Source organism: Cololabis saira, chromosome 10 (genome assembly GCF_033807715.1).
Source record: "Cololabis saira isolate AMF1-May2022 chromosome 10, fColSai1.1, whole genome shotgun sequence".
Lineage (NCBI taxonomy): Eukaryota > Metazoa > Chordata > Actinopteri > Beloniformes > Belonidae > Cololabis > Cololabis saira.
The window spans coordinates 34,080,455-34,095,570 of record NC_084596.1 but is presented as its reverse complement, the minus strand read 5'-3'; the positions used below and the strand labels follow the sequence as shown (position 1 = coordinate 34,095,570).

General features: G+C 41.0%; 2 protein-coding genes across 2 annotated transcripts in view; both read right to left on the bottom strand.

Moving 5' to 3' along the window:
• Window positions 1–9,042, bottom strand: part of LOC133452930 (regulator of nonsense transcripts 1-like) — a 33,883-nt gene extending 24,841 nt beyond the window's left edge. The window contains exons 1-3 of the mRNA XM_061732694.1: window positions 8,677–9,042; window positions 7,698–7,822; window positions 5,656–5,745 (exon numbers count right to left, since the gene is read on the bottom strand). Coding sequence (XP_061588678.1) covers window positions 5,656–5,745; window positions 7,698–7,822; window positions 8,677–8,865 — 404 coding nt within the window. The 5' untranslated portion in view covers window positions 8,866–9,042. The remainder of the gene's footprint in view (window positions 1–5,655; window positions 5,746–7,697; window positions 7,823–8,676) is intronic.
• A 2,587-nt stretch (window positions 9,043–11,629) lies between these two features.
• Window positions 11,630–14,746, bottom strand: LOC133452948 (pyroglutamyl-peptidase 1-like). The gene is made up of 5 exons (XM_061732716.1): window positions 14,626–14,746; window positions 14,128–14,180; window positions 13,486–13,602; window positions 13,151–13,383; window positions 11,630–12,313 (listed from the first exon to the last, which is right to left on the bottom strand). The coding sequence occupies exons 1-5, from the start codon at window positions 14,654–14,656 to the stop codon at window positions 12,091–12,093; spliced, it is 657 nt and encodes a 218-aa protein (XP_061588700.1). The 5' UTR covers window positions 14,657–14,746; the 3' UTR covers window positions 11,630–12,090.
• Window positions 14,747–15,116: the final 370 nt, after the last annotated feature.

The window sequence follows — 15,116 nt, the reverse complement described above, 5'->3', positions numbered from 1 at the left end:
GCGGCGGCCCTGCATACACATATACACACATGCATACACAAACATTTTGAACATATAGAATCCCTTGTAAATAAATTCATATAAATAAATGAATCTATTTTGACTGAATGTACACAGAAATAAATAAATCTATGAAGTAAATCTATACCCCATGTGCACACACACCTATCCATATATACATACCTATATACATGCACACGCATAACGATACACATAAATCCTGTTTAACATGTCTGAAAAGACTCCTCCAATATTTCATAATTACACTTGATATCGATCCAGTCTTCTGAGTCTTGTGAATTTATGAAAGAAAAAAACATATCTACATATAAAGTAATGTAGAAAGTAATTTAATATTAGTTTAATGCGTTTACTCCAGACCTTCACATCACTGATTAAAGTGCTCGTTCTCTTCATGGCTGTTCAAACACTCCTGGTTCTGAAGTTAGGGAATCCCCTGTAACCACCCCTTTATCAGTAGAGAGAGTTTCTGTATATTATCTGGTAGTTGTTTGTTTCTGGCTTTATACATCAGCAGAGCTGTTGGAAATTGTACCAGATGGGTGAGTTTTAGCACGCAGGAGTCCATAAATAACTCATTAGTGTTATCCTGGAAAACCTGCCTTATGAACCGGTCTGATGGCTCTTTTCTGGAGCAAGCACAGCGGTCGGAGTGAGGATTTGTAGGCGTTGCCCCAAACTTTCACACAATCATTAAAATATGGCAAAATAAGAGAGCAATATACAATAAGTAATGCTTTGTTACTTAGTAGATATTTAGCTTTACTGACGACTGAAATACTTCTGGATACTTTAGCTTGAACGTGTTGAATGTGAGCTTTCCAGCAGATCTTGTGGTCGATCACCACACCCAGAATCTTAATTTCATTAACTCTGTCTATATTTTACCCTTTATCACGACTTTTAAATCACTGTTGCCCTTACCATTTTCAAACAAAATTAACTTTGTTTTGTCCAAATTTAATGATAAATTATTTATATGAAACCACTTTTTTATTTTGTTAAATACTGAGGTGAAACAGAAAATATTTGTATCATCAGCAAACAGAATAAACTGTAGTACTTTTGAAATGTTGCATAAGTCATTTATGTATAGAATAAAGAGTTTAGGTCCCAATACTGATCCCTGGGGGACACCACATAAAATGTCCAAGCAGGATGATTGAAAGTCACCTACTTTCACAAATTGTTGCCTGTTGCTTAAATAACTTTTCATCCAGCCTGAACCCACTCCCCTGATACCATTACGCTTACGATGATTTTGTAGCAAAGAGACTTTGATGAAAGCCTGAGACTTTGAAAAGAAAAGTGGGTGGAAAGTGAGCAGAGGTTCTCTACTTTATCAGAAAATGCTTGAAAAAAACATCTGAAATCTTTAAAAAGTTTCCTCAAAGAACTATTGGATTTGCATGTGTCTCTTTCTACAATTCACATCATGAAATGGCTCAAGGAATCTGGAGGATTTCAGCATATAAGGGGAAATGTGCAAACCTAAGTTGGGATTCCATATGCTCCCTATTACGGCGCTGTATCAAGATTTATCAATCATAACTTACAGTATATGGCAAATACAGATCAGATCAATGACATGATATCAACAGCTGGTGGTGGCCGTCCTTGCCAAGCTGCTGAGGTTCCCCTTTGGAAATCACAGACTGCATGGAGACAGCTTGGTGCTGCAGCTATGTGTGATCACACACAACTTAGCAGATTCATTTAAATGTCAGGAGTGTTGCTGGTCTGTTCTGCTATGCCAGCTCACCGTTTGCACACAGATCCTCACGTCTGGCGCTACATCCCAAAGCGGCTCAAAACAGCCCTGCCATTCTGAGGTTGTTCACAAAGAAAACGTTGAAAACTCACAGGAAAGAACTTAAAAGTACTGTATGTAAGGGCCTAGTGCCAAAACGCACCAGCCTCTTCATCCGCTCTGTTCCTTATGGCTGAACATAACCAATACAGCTGTAAATGTGTGCAGGAAATCCCCACAACATAAACTGTACGTTTGCAGGATTCTGTTGAAAACGTTTGCAGGATTCTGTTGAATCCTGGACAACACTTGCATCGCCACACTGAGTGTTACACCCTGGCTACATAAGAGGTTAAGATTACAGCTTTCCCAACAGGTGTTAGCCCAGCCCTAAGCATTTACATCAGTGTACAGATTACCGTACAATTTTACAGTAACTGTGTCGTTGAAGGGCATTTTGGTAGTTTTTCTAACAGAACCACAGGTTTTTTACAGACTTACTACAGCAAAATATTAATAAAAATAATAATTTCTCAACAACTGAGAGCTGAAAAGTGCGCTATGAGACAAATCAAAGACCAAACTCATTAAGACAAAAAGGAACAAACAACTTGAAAGTCGGTGGTTCGATTCCTCACATTCCATATGTTGACGTGTCCTTGGGCAAGGCACTAAACTCCCAACCGTTCCGATGTTCATCTCTCATTTGGCGCTTTTATCCTAGTACCTACTCAGCGCGACTCGCCTCTTCACGCCTCGTCTTGCCTCGTCCTCGTTTGTTTTTAGACACCCAGATGAGAAGTAGGCAGGATTGGAACGAAACGGAGAAGACAACACTAAAGATGTAGAACCTGGAGGAGATGATAAATGTGCTGCTGGGTCTGTGGCTTGTGTTTGATATCAAGTTAAAAAATGAGAGTGAAAGAAGCTTCAAGATGCAACGCTTTTTTTTTAGTTTGTTTGTCTCGGCGCTGCTGAAAAATCCGTTGGGAGCCGCGAGCAGATAAGAAGTGGCAGAGCTCCTGGTGGATCTGGTCGTTCCTTATCACCCGTCTACATCCCTTTTTAATTCTCTCCTCAGCCACCAGGTTTATGAACATCTGCACCTCAGAGTTGGATCATGAAACAGACTTTTGCGCTGCCATTGCTGGTCGAATAAAATGAAGAAGCCGCAAGTCGCTCTTGCGCTGATTCCCGTTCCTGATTCAAACGTCTGACGGCCCCACCCCCCGACCAATCGGTGGCCTGTAGTGTGATGACGTCAGATGCAGCCGACTCAGCCGCTTAGAACTTCGGCAGAATAGATACAGAAAAAGTTTCAACTCGGTACGCCTCCACCCGCCTTGACCCGTAGTTTAAAAGCGCAAAACCGGGGCGTGGCGAGTGGAGTCGTGCTGAGTAGGTACTAGTGTAAAAGCGCCAATTGTGTGAGATAAAAAAGCCCTACCTAGACTCACAAGAAGAAGATATCTGTGAAAACCCCTATAAACCACAAGAGTGCTGTATGAATGTGTGGACTGTAGCGTAAAGTGCTTTGAGTGGTCGACAAGACCAGAAAATTGCTACATAAATACAGTCCTTTTGCCACTTAATATGTGCTTGTAGTTTATATCATGAGAGCTGAATCTGAAGATTCCCTTTAAGAAGCTTATCTAGACGACAGGAAGAATTCATTTCACTGATTTTTGTTTTTAGGCATTATGACCTTGGACAGATTACAGACTGTATTATATTGAACAATGTGTTGACACTGACTCAGGGACGAGTGGGGTAATGATGTTATGTACTCAGCTAAAATAGGTTCCATCTATACTGGGTTCAATTACACTTCAAGACATAATGGCTAGTGTCATTTTAACTCATCGTTGATAACTACAATAAGTGCACAATTTGTGCATATTCAGCAGAAAAGGGGGACGGACGCCTTCACCGAAGCAAATAAGAGGCTGATGGCTTTCAATATTTGAGTGGAAGTTTGTCGCGTATATTTAAATTCATCACCGGCTGCTCCTGAGGTCGCTTCAGTCAACAAATACGTTACTCTGGAGCCTCTGACAGCGTCCAGAATGTGATGCTGAACAAGTCAGATAGTGCTAATATGCGACGCATAACTCCAGACCAAAAAGTCGTTGTATCAAACTTCCATAACAGCTTTTTTTTTTTATTAAAAAAATAAACAAAATTACCAAAATCGATACTATGTAGCCGGTGCTGATATCGATAAAAATGCTAAATATTAGCCCTGATAATCAGCCCAGCGGATCATGGGTCCCTGTGATAATGGGAACCTGTGTTGGAACAGATTTGATAAACAGGACAAACAAGAATCCTAAACATCCAACAGGGAGAGTGAATATTTTAAACAAACCAAACTTAAACCTGGAGACAACGACTAGATGCCGTAACACGGGGAACATGATCAGTAATTGTCAAATGTGTCATGCGATTGTTTTGGGTATCATTAAGCTCAGGCCCACAGGGAACTGCCACGTCAGCCTTTGTGAATCATGGCCGTTCTAGTCAGTGAGAGAGGTTTCACAAAAGTCACAGTGGGGATTTTTAGAAGTTCCCCAGAAGGGTCTGCCCACGCTGCTCCACGAAAACATGCGTCCAACGAACTGCATGAATCAAAACCTTGATTGACAACCATAGAAACACAAAATACATAGACCATATTTATAAAATGGGGATTATATCAAAACGGTTTATGTTGAATGTGACATGCTGGTGTAACACCGCAAAAAGGGTTTGGCGGTTTGCAAATAACTGCAGTTTTTATTTATTTATATATTTGATATAATCCCAACTTTTTTTTAAAAGGCAAGGCCAGGTTTATTTGTATAGCACAATTCAACACAAGGTAATTCAAAGTGCTTTACATCCACATTAAAAGCAGCAAGACACAATTAAACAGTAACAAGTCAATTAAAAAGGGAAATATAAATAAGAAATAATAATACAATACAATGAAATAAAATAGAATAAATAACAAATAAAATGAAATAAAATGATAAGAAAAGAGGTAAAATAATAAAAAGCACAAGTTGTTAAAAACTAAGGGCAGTAGAGTACAGCAGGTAAGTATTTAATTTAAGAGTACGCTTCAGTAAACAGTAATGTTTTTAGCCCTGATTTAAAGGAGCTGACAGTTGGAGCAGACCTCAGGTCTACAGGAAGTTTGTTCCACCGGTGAGGAGCAGAATAACTGAACGCTGCCTCACCTTGCTTGGTTCTGGTTCTGGAACCACAACAAACCAGATCCAGATGAACCTCAGGGGTCTGGGAGCTTCATAGGAACTAACAGATCAACCATGGATTTTGGTCCAAGACCATTCAGGTTTTTGTAGACCAGCAGTAAGATTTTAAACTCTGTCCTTTGACTCACTGGAAGCCAGTGTAGTGATTTCATGACCGGTGTAATATGGTCCAGTTTCCTGGTGTTTGTAAGGACTCTGGGGCAGCGTTCTGGATCAGCTGCAGCTGCCTGATAGATTTCTTGTTAAGGCCTGTAAAGATGCCATTGCAATAATCCAACCTACTGAAAATGAATGCATGAATAAGTTTTTCCATGTCTTGTTTAGACAGAAACCCTTTAATTCTAGAAATGTTTTTCAGGTGGTAATAGGCAAAAAAAAAGACAGTAAATGAAGTTAAAGTTTCAAAAGCTAAATCTGTTTTGTGTCGTTATAACTAAATTAATGAGCATTAAGTATTTATTTAATGCAAAAGTGTCTAAGCAGCACAAAAGAAAACCATAAATACTTTCCTAAGCAACGTGCTGATCATCTCGACTACAAACCTTTTCCAACATTTCACTTGCACAAATACATCAGGCAGAGTCAGCAGTACATTGATAAATAAATAAATAAATAAATAGATCTCACCTGCCAGATGTGTTACCGCGACCATTACAAAACCACTTCTTGCTGGTGTTACAGTAGACCACACAGGCTGGATCGTGAATCCCACAGTAGCTACAGGAAGCCAGGCGTAATGAAGAAAACAAAAACATGCAAAATATTACTTCTTAAATCAGTAGACATTTGATACCCTGCTTGCAGTTAGTTATAACTCACTTTAATAAGTCTTAATTCGACAAAATAACATGGTAAACATCATCCATTTGTTTTTCTATACCCAGTTTATCATGCCCAGGGTTGCAGAGGTGTGAAACCTATCCCGGATGTAATTACCGTATTTTCTGGACTATAAGCCGCACATGCATATAAGCCGCATCCGCTCTATTTTTAAAAAAATAATAAAAAAAGATATACAAGCCGCACCTGCATACAAGCCGCATCCGCTCTATTTAAAAAAAAAAAGATATGCAAGCCACAGATATTTATGTTGTTAGATTAGATATTTACTACATGTACAGAACGATTTTGAACTGTAAATGATGTACCGTATTTTCGCGACCATAAGGCGCAACTTTTTTTTTTTTGTTTTTTTTAAATGTGCCGGGCGCCTTAAGAAACGGTGCGCCGTGTCTATTACCTGAATTACGGTAATGTCAGGTCGGCCACCATGAGAAGGTAAAAAGAGAAGGGGGCGGGTGAAGCTGAATGAGACCATCCACTGAGCTGTTTAATGCGAAACAGATGATGAAGACTTTTAAGGATTTGCTTGATGTGTAAAGTGAAATAAAATACAATCAAACTAAGTTTTGCTCCGCTCTATTTAAATAAGCACACTTGTGTGTGAGTGTTCTGCAGCGCCGGCCGGTCGGAACCGTCCACATTCCCCGGTTAAAGCAGCGGCTGCAGCAGCGCGGTGATGGTCGCTGCTGCAGCCGACTTCCTGGTTCCCCAAGCGGGTCCGATGACCTGGTTCCCGGCCGCTTTAAGAGCAGAGATTTCTGGGGTCTGTCTCAGGTCAGATCAGCTTCACTTTCCGAGATTTGCAGCCAAATCTGTCGGTTACAAACCCGGTACCGGATCCCGACATGCGCGTGTGTGTATTCGTGGCGCGACACACAGATTCTCATGTAGGCTATGTGGTGCTGGACTGGCGCAGCTGATGGACAGAAACTTATGGTGATTTTTAAAAGAAAAACTTTGCATAAGAGGTTTCCAGCCGGAGTCATTATAAGGGTGAATGAAAAGAGGGGGCTGGATGAAGGGATGATGATGATCAAGAAGCTGAGACTGTCTGGAAATTCGGACTGGCGCAGCTGAATTAACGGAGCTCCTGTCGGATACAAACCCCGGTACCGGCTCCCCGACAGCGCGTGTGTGTGAGCGGGTCCAGCGCGAGGGTCCCGGGACGCGGGACCCGGGACCCGGGACCGCCGCGGGACCAGCGCGGGGGGGGGGCGGACCGGGACCCGGTCCGCCGCGGTGCGGTGCGCCGTATGTGTGTTTTAAAACCAAAAATGACACACAAAACTGAGGGTGCGCCTTTCCACACAGTGCGCCATATGGTCGCGAAAATACGGTACATGTTTGTACCTAAATAGATCCTTTCCTAACAGTGTCTTTGCTGATTAAAACGGGACAGAACCAAGAGAAAATAACCAGTATTTATTTATCTGTTTGAAATCTGCTTCTACTTACTTCTATCTGCTAAAGAAGAAGTAGTGTATTCTTCTTTGCATTTATTTCGTCTTAGTTTTGATTCTAATTCCTGTTAGAGCGCCCCGAGCGGTGGACGAAAAATCCACAGAATAGCCGCACCTTTGTATAAGCCACATGGTTCAAATCCTATGAAAAAAGTAGCGGCTTATAGTCCAGAAAATACGGTACTTAACAAGCTGATGTCTGCAGCAGCAGCACAACAACATTCAGGTGCACTTCAAACATGGAGGTGGACAGATCTCTGTCCCCTGTAATGCAGACAACCACCACAGCCGACAGCTATTATCTGCAATCAAAAACAGTGAAACCAGAGCACCATGGCAGCAGCAGTGGTGAGTGAGGCTGCTCACCTGCAGGCGTGCAGCGGCAGGTCCTTGGTGTAGCAGATATCCTCCTCATCCTCCTCGAAGTTCAGCTCGGCCAGCAGCTGGCTGCTTTTCAGGGGGTTGTCTCCGTTGTGCAGCACACCGTTGACCTGCGGAGGCAGATGTTGTCAAAAATATAAACAAATGATTTTTACAAGATACAGGGAGGAGGGGGCTTCAGAACGTTTTAGTTGCTTTTGGGGTGGAGCTTTGCCGTTATGAGTTGTTTTTTTTTTTTTTTTGTATATTGCTCAGACTGATATATTCATTTATAAATGGGTATATTTATATCAGTGTATATGTGTGAGGATGTATTATTATGTATTATTATTGATATTTATATATATTGATCTTTTGTTTTTTGTAGAGAAATTAAATTAATTTCGATCATAATGAAATATAGTATAAGGGGTAGGATTTAATACGTTTTTACTTCTTCCTACTCCTTTTCGAACATGTTAATTATGGTGGATGCATGTTTTTTTTTAGATTTTTGTTTTGTTTCTTATTTACATTTATTTTTTATTGATTATTATTGTTTTGTATTCACTACTGCTTCATGTTCGAAATAAAATTTCAATTAAATTCAATTAAATTCAAAACCATCCATCACAAACGAGCCATTCACAATAAACCCACCAGCTAGATGGCAGCTTTTGCACGATATAACTAATATTGTAACTACTTTTAAGTATTAATGTAGATTTTCCCGAGGATCCCACCCACAGAGTGAATAATAAGGATGTTGGTGTTTATGATGGTTATTGTGATGATGGTCGTGCAGCGGGATGAGCAGCAGGGCGCCGTTAGGTAAAGGCTGACTTATGGTTCCGCGTCACACCAACGCAGAGCCTACGGCGTACGGTAGCGCGTCGCCGCGTACCATACGCCGTAGCCTCTGCGTTGGTTTTACGCGGAACCATAATTCAGGTTTAACGGTGGTGTCAACAGAGACGAGACGAACCTGGCTGTCGAGCTGGTTCAGGTTCTGGTTCAGGGTCTGGTTCTGGTTCTGGCTCTGGCTCTGGCTCGGCAGGGTGAAGTCCGTGTAGTCGTACCCGGAGCCCTGCGTGTCTGCTCCCAGCAGCTCGGCGTCCTCGCCGTCCAGGAACAGCAGCGCCTGCGAGCTCGGGCCGTACGCCTCGACGCTCATGGTCCGGCTGCTGCTGCTGCTGCACGGAATACAGAAAGATGCGTGAATATCGCTGCGTGAATGTCTCACAAAAAAAAAAACGTTGTTATTCCCGTTGAGGCTGCAGAGCGGCGACGCGGTAAATAACAGACTGGTGGGACGAGAGGAGACGCGGCGGCGGCCGCGTTCCGTTTCCTAGGAGGAGACCTGCACCGGCGAGGAGAGGAGGCGAGGAGACATGCGGGGACCGGACACCGGCGGCTGCTCACATCTGGATACGAAAGAAGCATGGGTGCAGATCCCGGGGGGGACAGAGGGGACATGTTCCCCCCAATTTCTGAAAAACATGAATTGTCCCCCCCAATAAAAATACTCTAAATTATTCAAAATTGAACAAATGTATTTTCAGACTTAAAGGTTGAATATGTAGAATATTTATTAAAAATATATTTCTTAAAAATTACTGGTCAGATTGATGATAAACAGGGCAACATGAGTACATTTTGTTGATAATTTTCATGATTTTGTTGTCTCTTCAATGAATGAATATGAATGTATTGTCAAGTTGTATTATCCATGAGTTGTCTAGATAGTATACAGATAAGAAGATTTATACAGACAAGAAGAGTTAGCCTATTAAGATACAGGATCTCTTCTTCCAGGGAGTCCTGGAAAATGACAGATGAAAACAAACATGGCCATTTATGTAAATAAATTTGATGTTGGGTCAACTTGTGCTGTGTTTATTGCTCTTAGCAATGGGTCCTTTTTTTAGAACTGTTTACCACCATAACTGTGTTAAAACATGATCAGTTAGGGGTAGGCAACCCTGGTCCTCGTGGGCCCCTGTCCTGCATGTCTTAGATGCTACCCTGCTTCAGCACACCGTGATAAAAGTACCTGTGTCATCAACAGAATTGTGCAGCCCTGGATGACAAGCTGATGACGATGGTTAATTAGAATCAGGTGTGTTAAAGCAGGGTAGCATCTAAGACATAAAGGACAGTGGCATTCGAGGACCAGTGTTGCCTACCCCTGTAAACAACTTGTTTCGGGCTCCATATTTCATCCATATATCAATTGATCGTGCATAAAGTAGTCCCATAAGATAAAAGGAAGATGGTGAGAAGAATTTGAGATGAGTAGACACTACATGCCCAAAACCCTTAAAATTATGATTTACGAATATAACAGTTAAGTAAGCAGTGACACACACTGTTGGCTGTTTAGGAGAAATAAACAAGAAAGGTAAGCACAATAAATGATTCCCTGTGCAGTATTTTTTGGCGAGCCAATTTATGGTATGGTATGAGTTGCATATTGGCAAAAAATTAAAAATTAAAATCACGTTGGTCCCCCCCCCAATCCTGACATCGGATCTGGACCCCTGGAAAGAAGTTTATAATATATTAATTAATTAATATATAATAATAATCAATACTGTTTATAAGTTATTAATCCGTTAATTTTCAGAAAATTATTTTTTATTGTCACTTTTGCTAGTTTCAATGTATTTCATTGATCATTGGGATTTTCCTTTCATTCATTTATGTGTGTATGTTCCCTCATCTTTCAAAAATATGCAATAACACCTATACTTCATAAACCGGTGTAGTCCTCAACAACTTTAATACATTTTATACATTTTTTAACAGCTTTGCATCTAATCTTTTTGGGGGTGTAAAGAGTTTCATCTCAGGTTCATACTTATTAGTCTGATTATAATCTTTACAATTCAATTCAGATTTCCATCCATTCCATAGCACAGAAACAGCCCCGATCAAGGTGATTATTGACCTCCTCATGGCAGCTGAGGAGCACTTAACCTTCTCATACACTCCTGTATGTGTTAGTGCCATCTCTCGCCACATCCTCCCTGACCGATTAAACTTCACTGGAATCACCACCATACCCCTTACCTGGTTTGATTCATATTTCACTGGCCACACTCGATTAATTCAACTCATAACTTTTACACCCCTCAGCCATCTCAAGTCAATTCTGGTGTTCTCCATGGCTCTTACTCGGGGCCGCTTCTATTCATCATCTACTTACCTCTTCTCTGCCATATATTAGGCAAGTTTAACATCCAGATCTGTTGCTAAGCAGATGATACCTTGATGTACCTCTCCACCAAACCAACCTCCACTTATCCACCCACCTCCCTTACTGACTGCCATACTTGAAAACAAACCCCTAGTTCTCCTGCAACTTCCTCAAGCTTAACAGTTATCAAACTTAGATTCTCCTCTGTGGTACTAAATCCACCTTGACAAAATGGGGCCGTTTCTCCACTGATGAGTCCTCAGTTTCTCCTTCCCCTCAGGTTTAGAGTCTCCCATGGATCTCACATTGTTATTTCAGTCACATATCAAGCAGAGCCTCTCGCTCTGCTTATTCCCATGCAGCATTAATCTCCTCCGTTCTTCCCTCACACCCAACAGCACGGCAATTCACACTCTGCCACCTCTCACGCCGAGGGCTGCAACTCCCTCTAATTTGATCTGCCTTTCAAGTCTATTCGTAATCTTCAACTGCTTCAATACTCTTCAGCTTGCATCATCACTAACCTTTGACCTTGTAAGATGACCTTGAGTGTTTTGAAAGGCGACTTATAATAACTTTTATTATTATCATTATGATTATTAATAATAGTAGTAGTAGTAAAGTTATAATTATTAAAGTCTTGGAGATGGATGAAGGAAATAAAGACAGTAAAATGCAGAAAACCAGTAAGAAGAGACTTTCATGTAAAGCTCACTGTAGCTGAGATAAAAGTTCAAGCTTGTGTGAAATGATTTAATCATTGATAGTTCTCGCCTGGCTTTGCTTTGCAGTCACATCACATACATACATCAGAAACATCAAATTGTTCACATCCCCCTCCCTGTTTTTACATGGCATGGCATTAATAAATGCTAACCTGCAACTTTATTATGGGAATACAAAGACAGACATTGCAAATACTCACTTTTGCCTTCTCATCATGCACATAAAAACACATAAAAATAGTAAAACAGACTACAGCTGTCAAAATCAAAACAGATGTGTCCTGTTTTACAACTTTTAATGTTTCTTTCACAGTTTAAAATATTGACAACCATAACAATCTGAGGCAGAGTTTTGCCATGATTGACTCACACAACCATCTCTCGCTGTTGTCCTTGCGTCAGTTCTTACACTGATTACACTGTTGCTAAGAGACAGAGGCTAACTTTGTTGGTTGAGTTTAGATGATGTTTGAAGTCAGTCATCATGAGTAGTTACGATCCTGTTAACGGCACATTTGCAGAGGTCCTCCTCACTGTGATTACCCTCCTGGAGCTTCAGCATTTCCTGCACGACAGCCTGCAGGCCTCGGCCCAGGTCCTGTCTGCTGTAGGGTTTTCCTAGTGGAGGCACGTGGACGAAGGCAGCGCGTCCCTGCCCCAGGTACAGAGACGTGTAGTAGGTGTAATCGCAAAGATACCTAACAGGGGGCAAAGCATCGCTATGAGGCCATAGAAAGTTATCATAAAACGCTACATACTGATGAGCAGGAGAAAGAGGGAAATAAACTTAACAACAGTCATTTGCCACCATAGCAAAATTCAAGCAGTGTCCCGTGGCAGTAGTCTGCTGATATTATGCAACAATTCATTGCAGAGATATACAGGACTGTCTCAGAAAATTAGAATATTGTGATAAAGTTCTTTATTTTCTGTAATGCAATTAAAAAAACAAAAATGTCATACATTCTGGATTCATTACAAATCAACTGAAATATTGCAAGCCTTTTATTATTTTAATATTGCTGATTATGGCTTACAGTTTAAGATTAAGATTCCCAGAATATTCTAATTTTTTGAGATAGGATATTTGAGTTTTTTTAAGCTGTAAACCATGATCAGCAATATTAAAATAATAAAAGGCTTGCAATATTTCAGTTGATTTGTAATGAATCCAGAATGTATGACAATTTTGTTTTTGTAATTGCATTACAGAAAATCACAATATTCTAATTTTCTGAGACAGTCCTGTACTTTACTGATATATAACACAAACACACACATGCTCAGAGTAAGTGGTGAACATTAAATATATTGCTTTTCCTGTGTGACGACAAGTTCACACAGTTTTCAACAAAAACATCCCTTGATGTGTCATAATAGGAAAACCACAAATTAATTTAACAATGCTTAATTAATTAATTCAATTATGGGACCAAAACATGAACAGAACTGAACTTATAAAGTCAGAGAAACTATCAGCAGCAACTCTGTGTGGACGCGAGTATCTTCATGCACAAGTAAACAACATCACTTGCCTTCCAGCGTCCTCAGATACCGACGCAGTGATCCCGATGTCTGAATCATTGACCTTCCTGGAGATCGTATCCATGTCTAGGACCGATTTTAAGCAGTCAGGGCCGTCCTCCATGCACCACTGAGAGGCCGGGCAGAAACTGCAGTTGTCCAGACGTTTGTAGCCTTTGTTGTGACCGCACTTTTCCAGAGTGACTGTCGTCGCTAATCCAGAAACACCGACATGGACAACCAGCTGCTCACAGGAAACCAAAACACAGAGGAATCAGAGGTAGTTTTAATGAAATGTCTCGGCGACAGCACAGTGAGGGAAAGAACTGGATATTTCCTCATGTACCTCTGGCCGGTGCTCTTTCCACAGCGATGGCAAAAGGCTCCCAATAGCTTTGTATTCAACAGGTATCTCACACACGTAGAGATCTACTGCCTCACCCAGTCCCAACCGCTCCAGTTCCTTTAAACACACAGACATTAACATACCAGTTCATTGCTTCTGGAAAGTGGCCCCAGGCTCTTTAGTGAAAGAAAACTGCCAATATTCTATTATCAGGTGATATAACATTCCCAGGGCTGGTTCCTGGCTTGAACATTATGCAGTTGTTTAGGGCCACAACTGCTAAGTAAGGGGGGCCACATGATCAAAAGTGTCCCCAGTGGGGATTCAGCTCCATTTATTTGAAATGGTTTTAACTTTCCTTATATTTTCAAATAAAAAGAGAGATGTCTTGATAATAAATTTGTCCATCTGTCTATTCATTTATTTAGTGTTTGCACTTGGATCGTTTATGAAACCACAAAAAAAGGCCACAAAAATCCCAGAGCCGGCCCTGAACATTCCTCACACTTTGTTTTTTTTTTAAAGAAAAATACATAAATGGAGTTCAAAAGACAATTATAAAATACTTTTTGAATGATTTCCTATTCAGTGTGAAACAAATGGCATCAGCAGGCGGCTTCTTGCAGTGTGACTATTGATTACCTGCACTGCCGCCCAGCTGGAGTTGACCACATGCTCACCGAAAGGCTCAAATCCTGCAGGAAAAATAAAAGGTTGGCCAGGTTAGTCGGCAGCAACACTCCACAGTTCAACAGGATCAATATCTTAATCTTTGAGGATGCTTCTGTGTCGTGGAAAAAGGGCTAGGTGTAAAAAAAAAAGGACGTTCACACAAAGTCCAAAGTCACGTAGTCAAACATTAATTACAGCCATAGCATATAACTCACAGAAGATTTTAGCTTGAGATTTCTCAGTTTACTTATTTAAGCCAGGAGACATAATCATTTTGTCCTCACAGCAACAAATCATTTTAAAGCAAAGTCATCACATTCTTATCCTCTCGTCACACCAGCTACATCCTCTTAGTCTCAGCTCAAACAAATACGAAAATACTAAAGAGTGTGCTTGCAGTAAAAACTAAAACAAAACAAAAAACTTTTGGGGGGAACTTCTCTCAACTTCAGAGTCAGACTCTCTTACCCGTCACGATTACCTTCTTCCTGCTGTTCATCGTCTCTGTTGTGACTGGGGTTGTTGCAGATGAATGACGAGATCACGTTGCTCAAACAAGAAGTTGCTGTCTTCTTCTGAGAAGCTGAAAGGAAACGACAAACTAACTATGGACAGAGTACACTGCCATCCACTGGGCACGGACAACAGTCTGACCTGGAAACATAGAAACTTGCAAAAGCAGGCAGCTCCCACCTTCAACTTCCTTTTCATACAAGTAGCCTGTTTCAGAGAAATACAATATCAGGAAGTGTCCTGTAAATAAAAAAAAAGGTGAATCTGCATATTATTTATAAAAGATAACTGTTAATGAAGTTATTTTTTTCCCCCAAAGAAGATGCTGTTGAACCAACCCTCAAGTGAACACTGAAAACATAATGCTCATCCCCCAGGAAGCTCCCCCGGGCCTGACTGGGTCTCATTTGAGCGTGTGCACTGTACTAAGCATAACTCCAGGCATT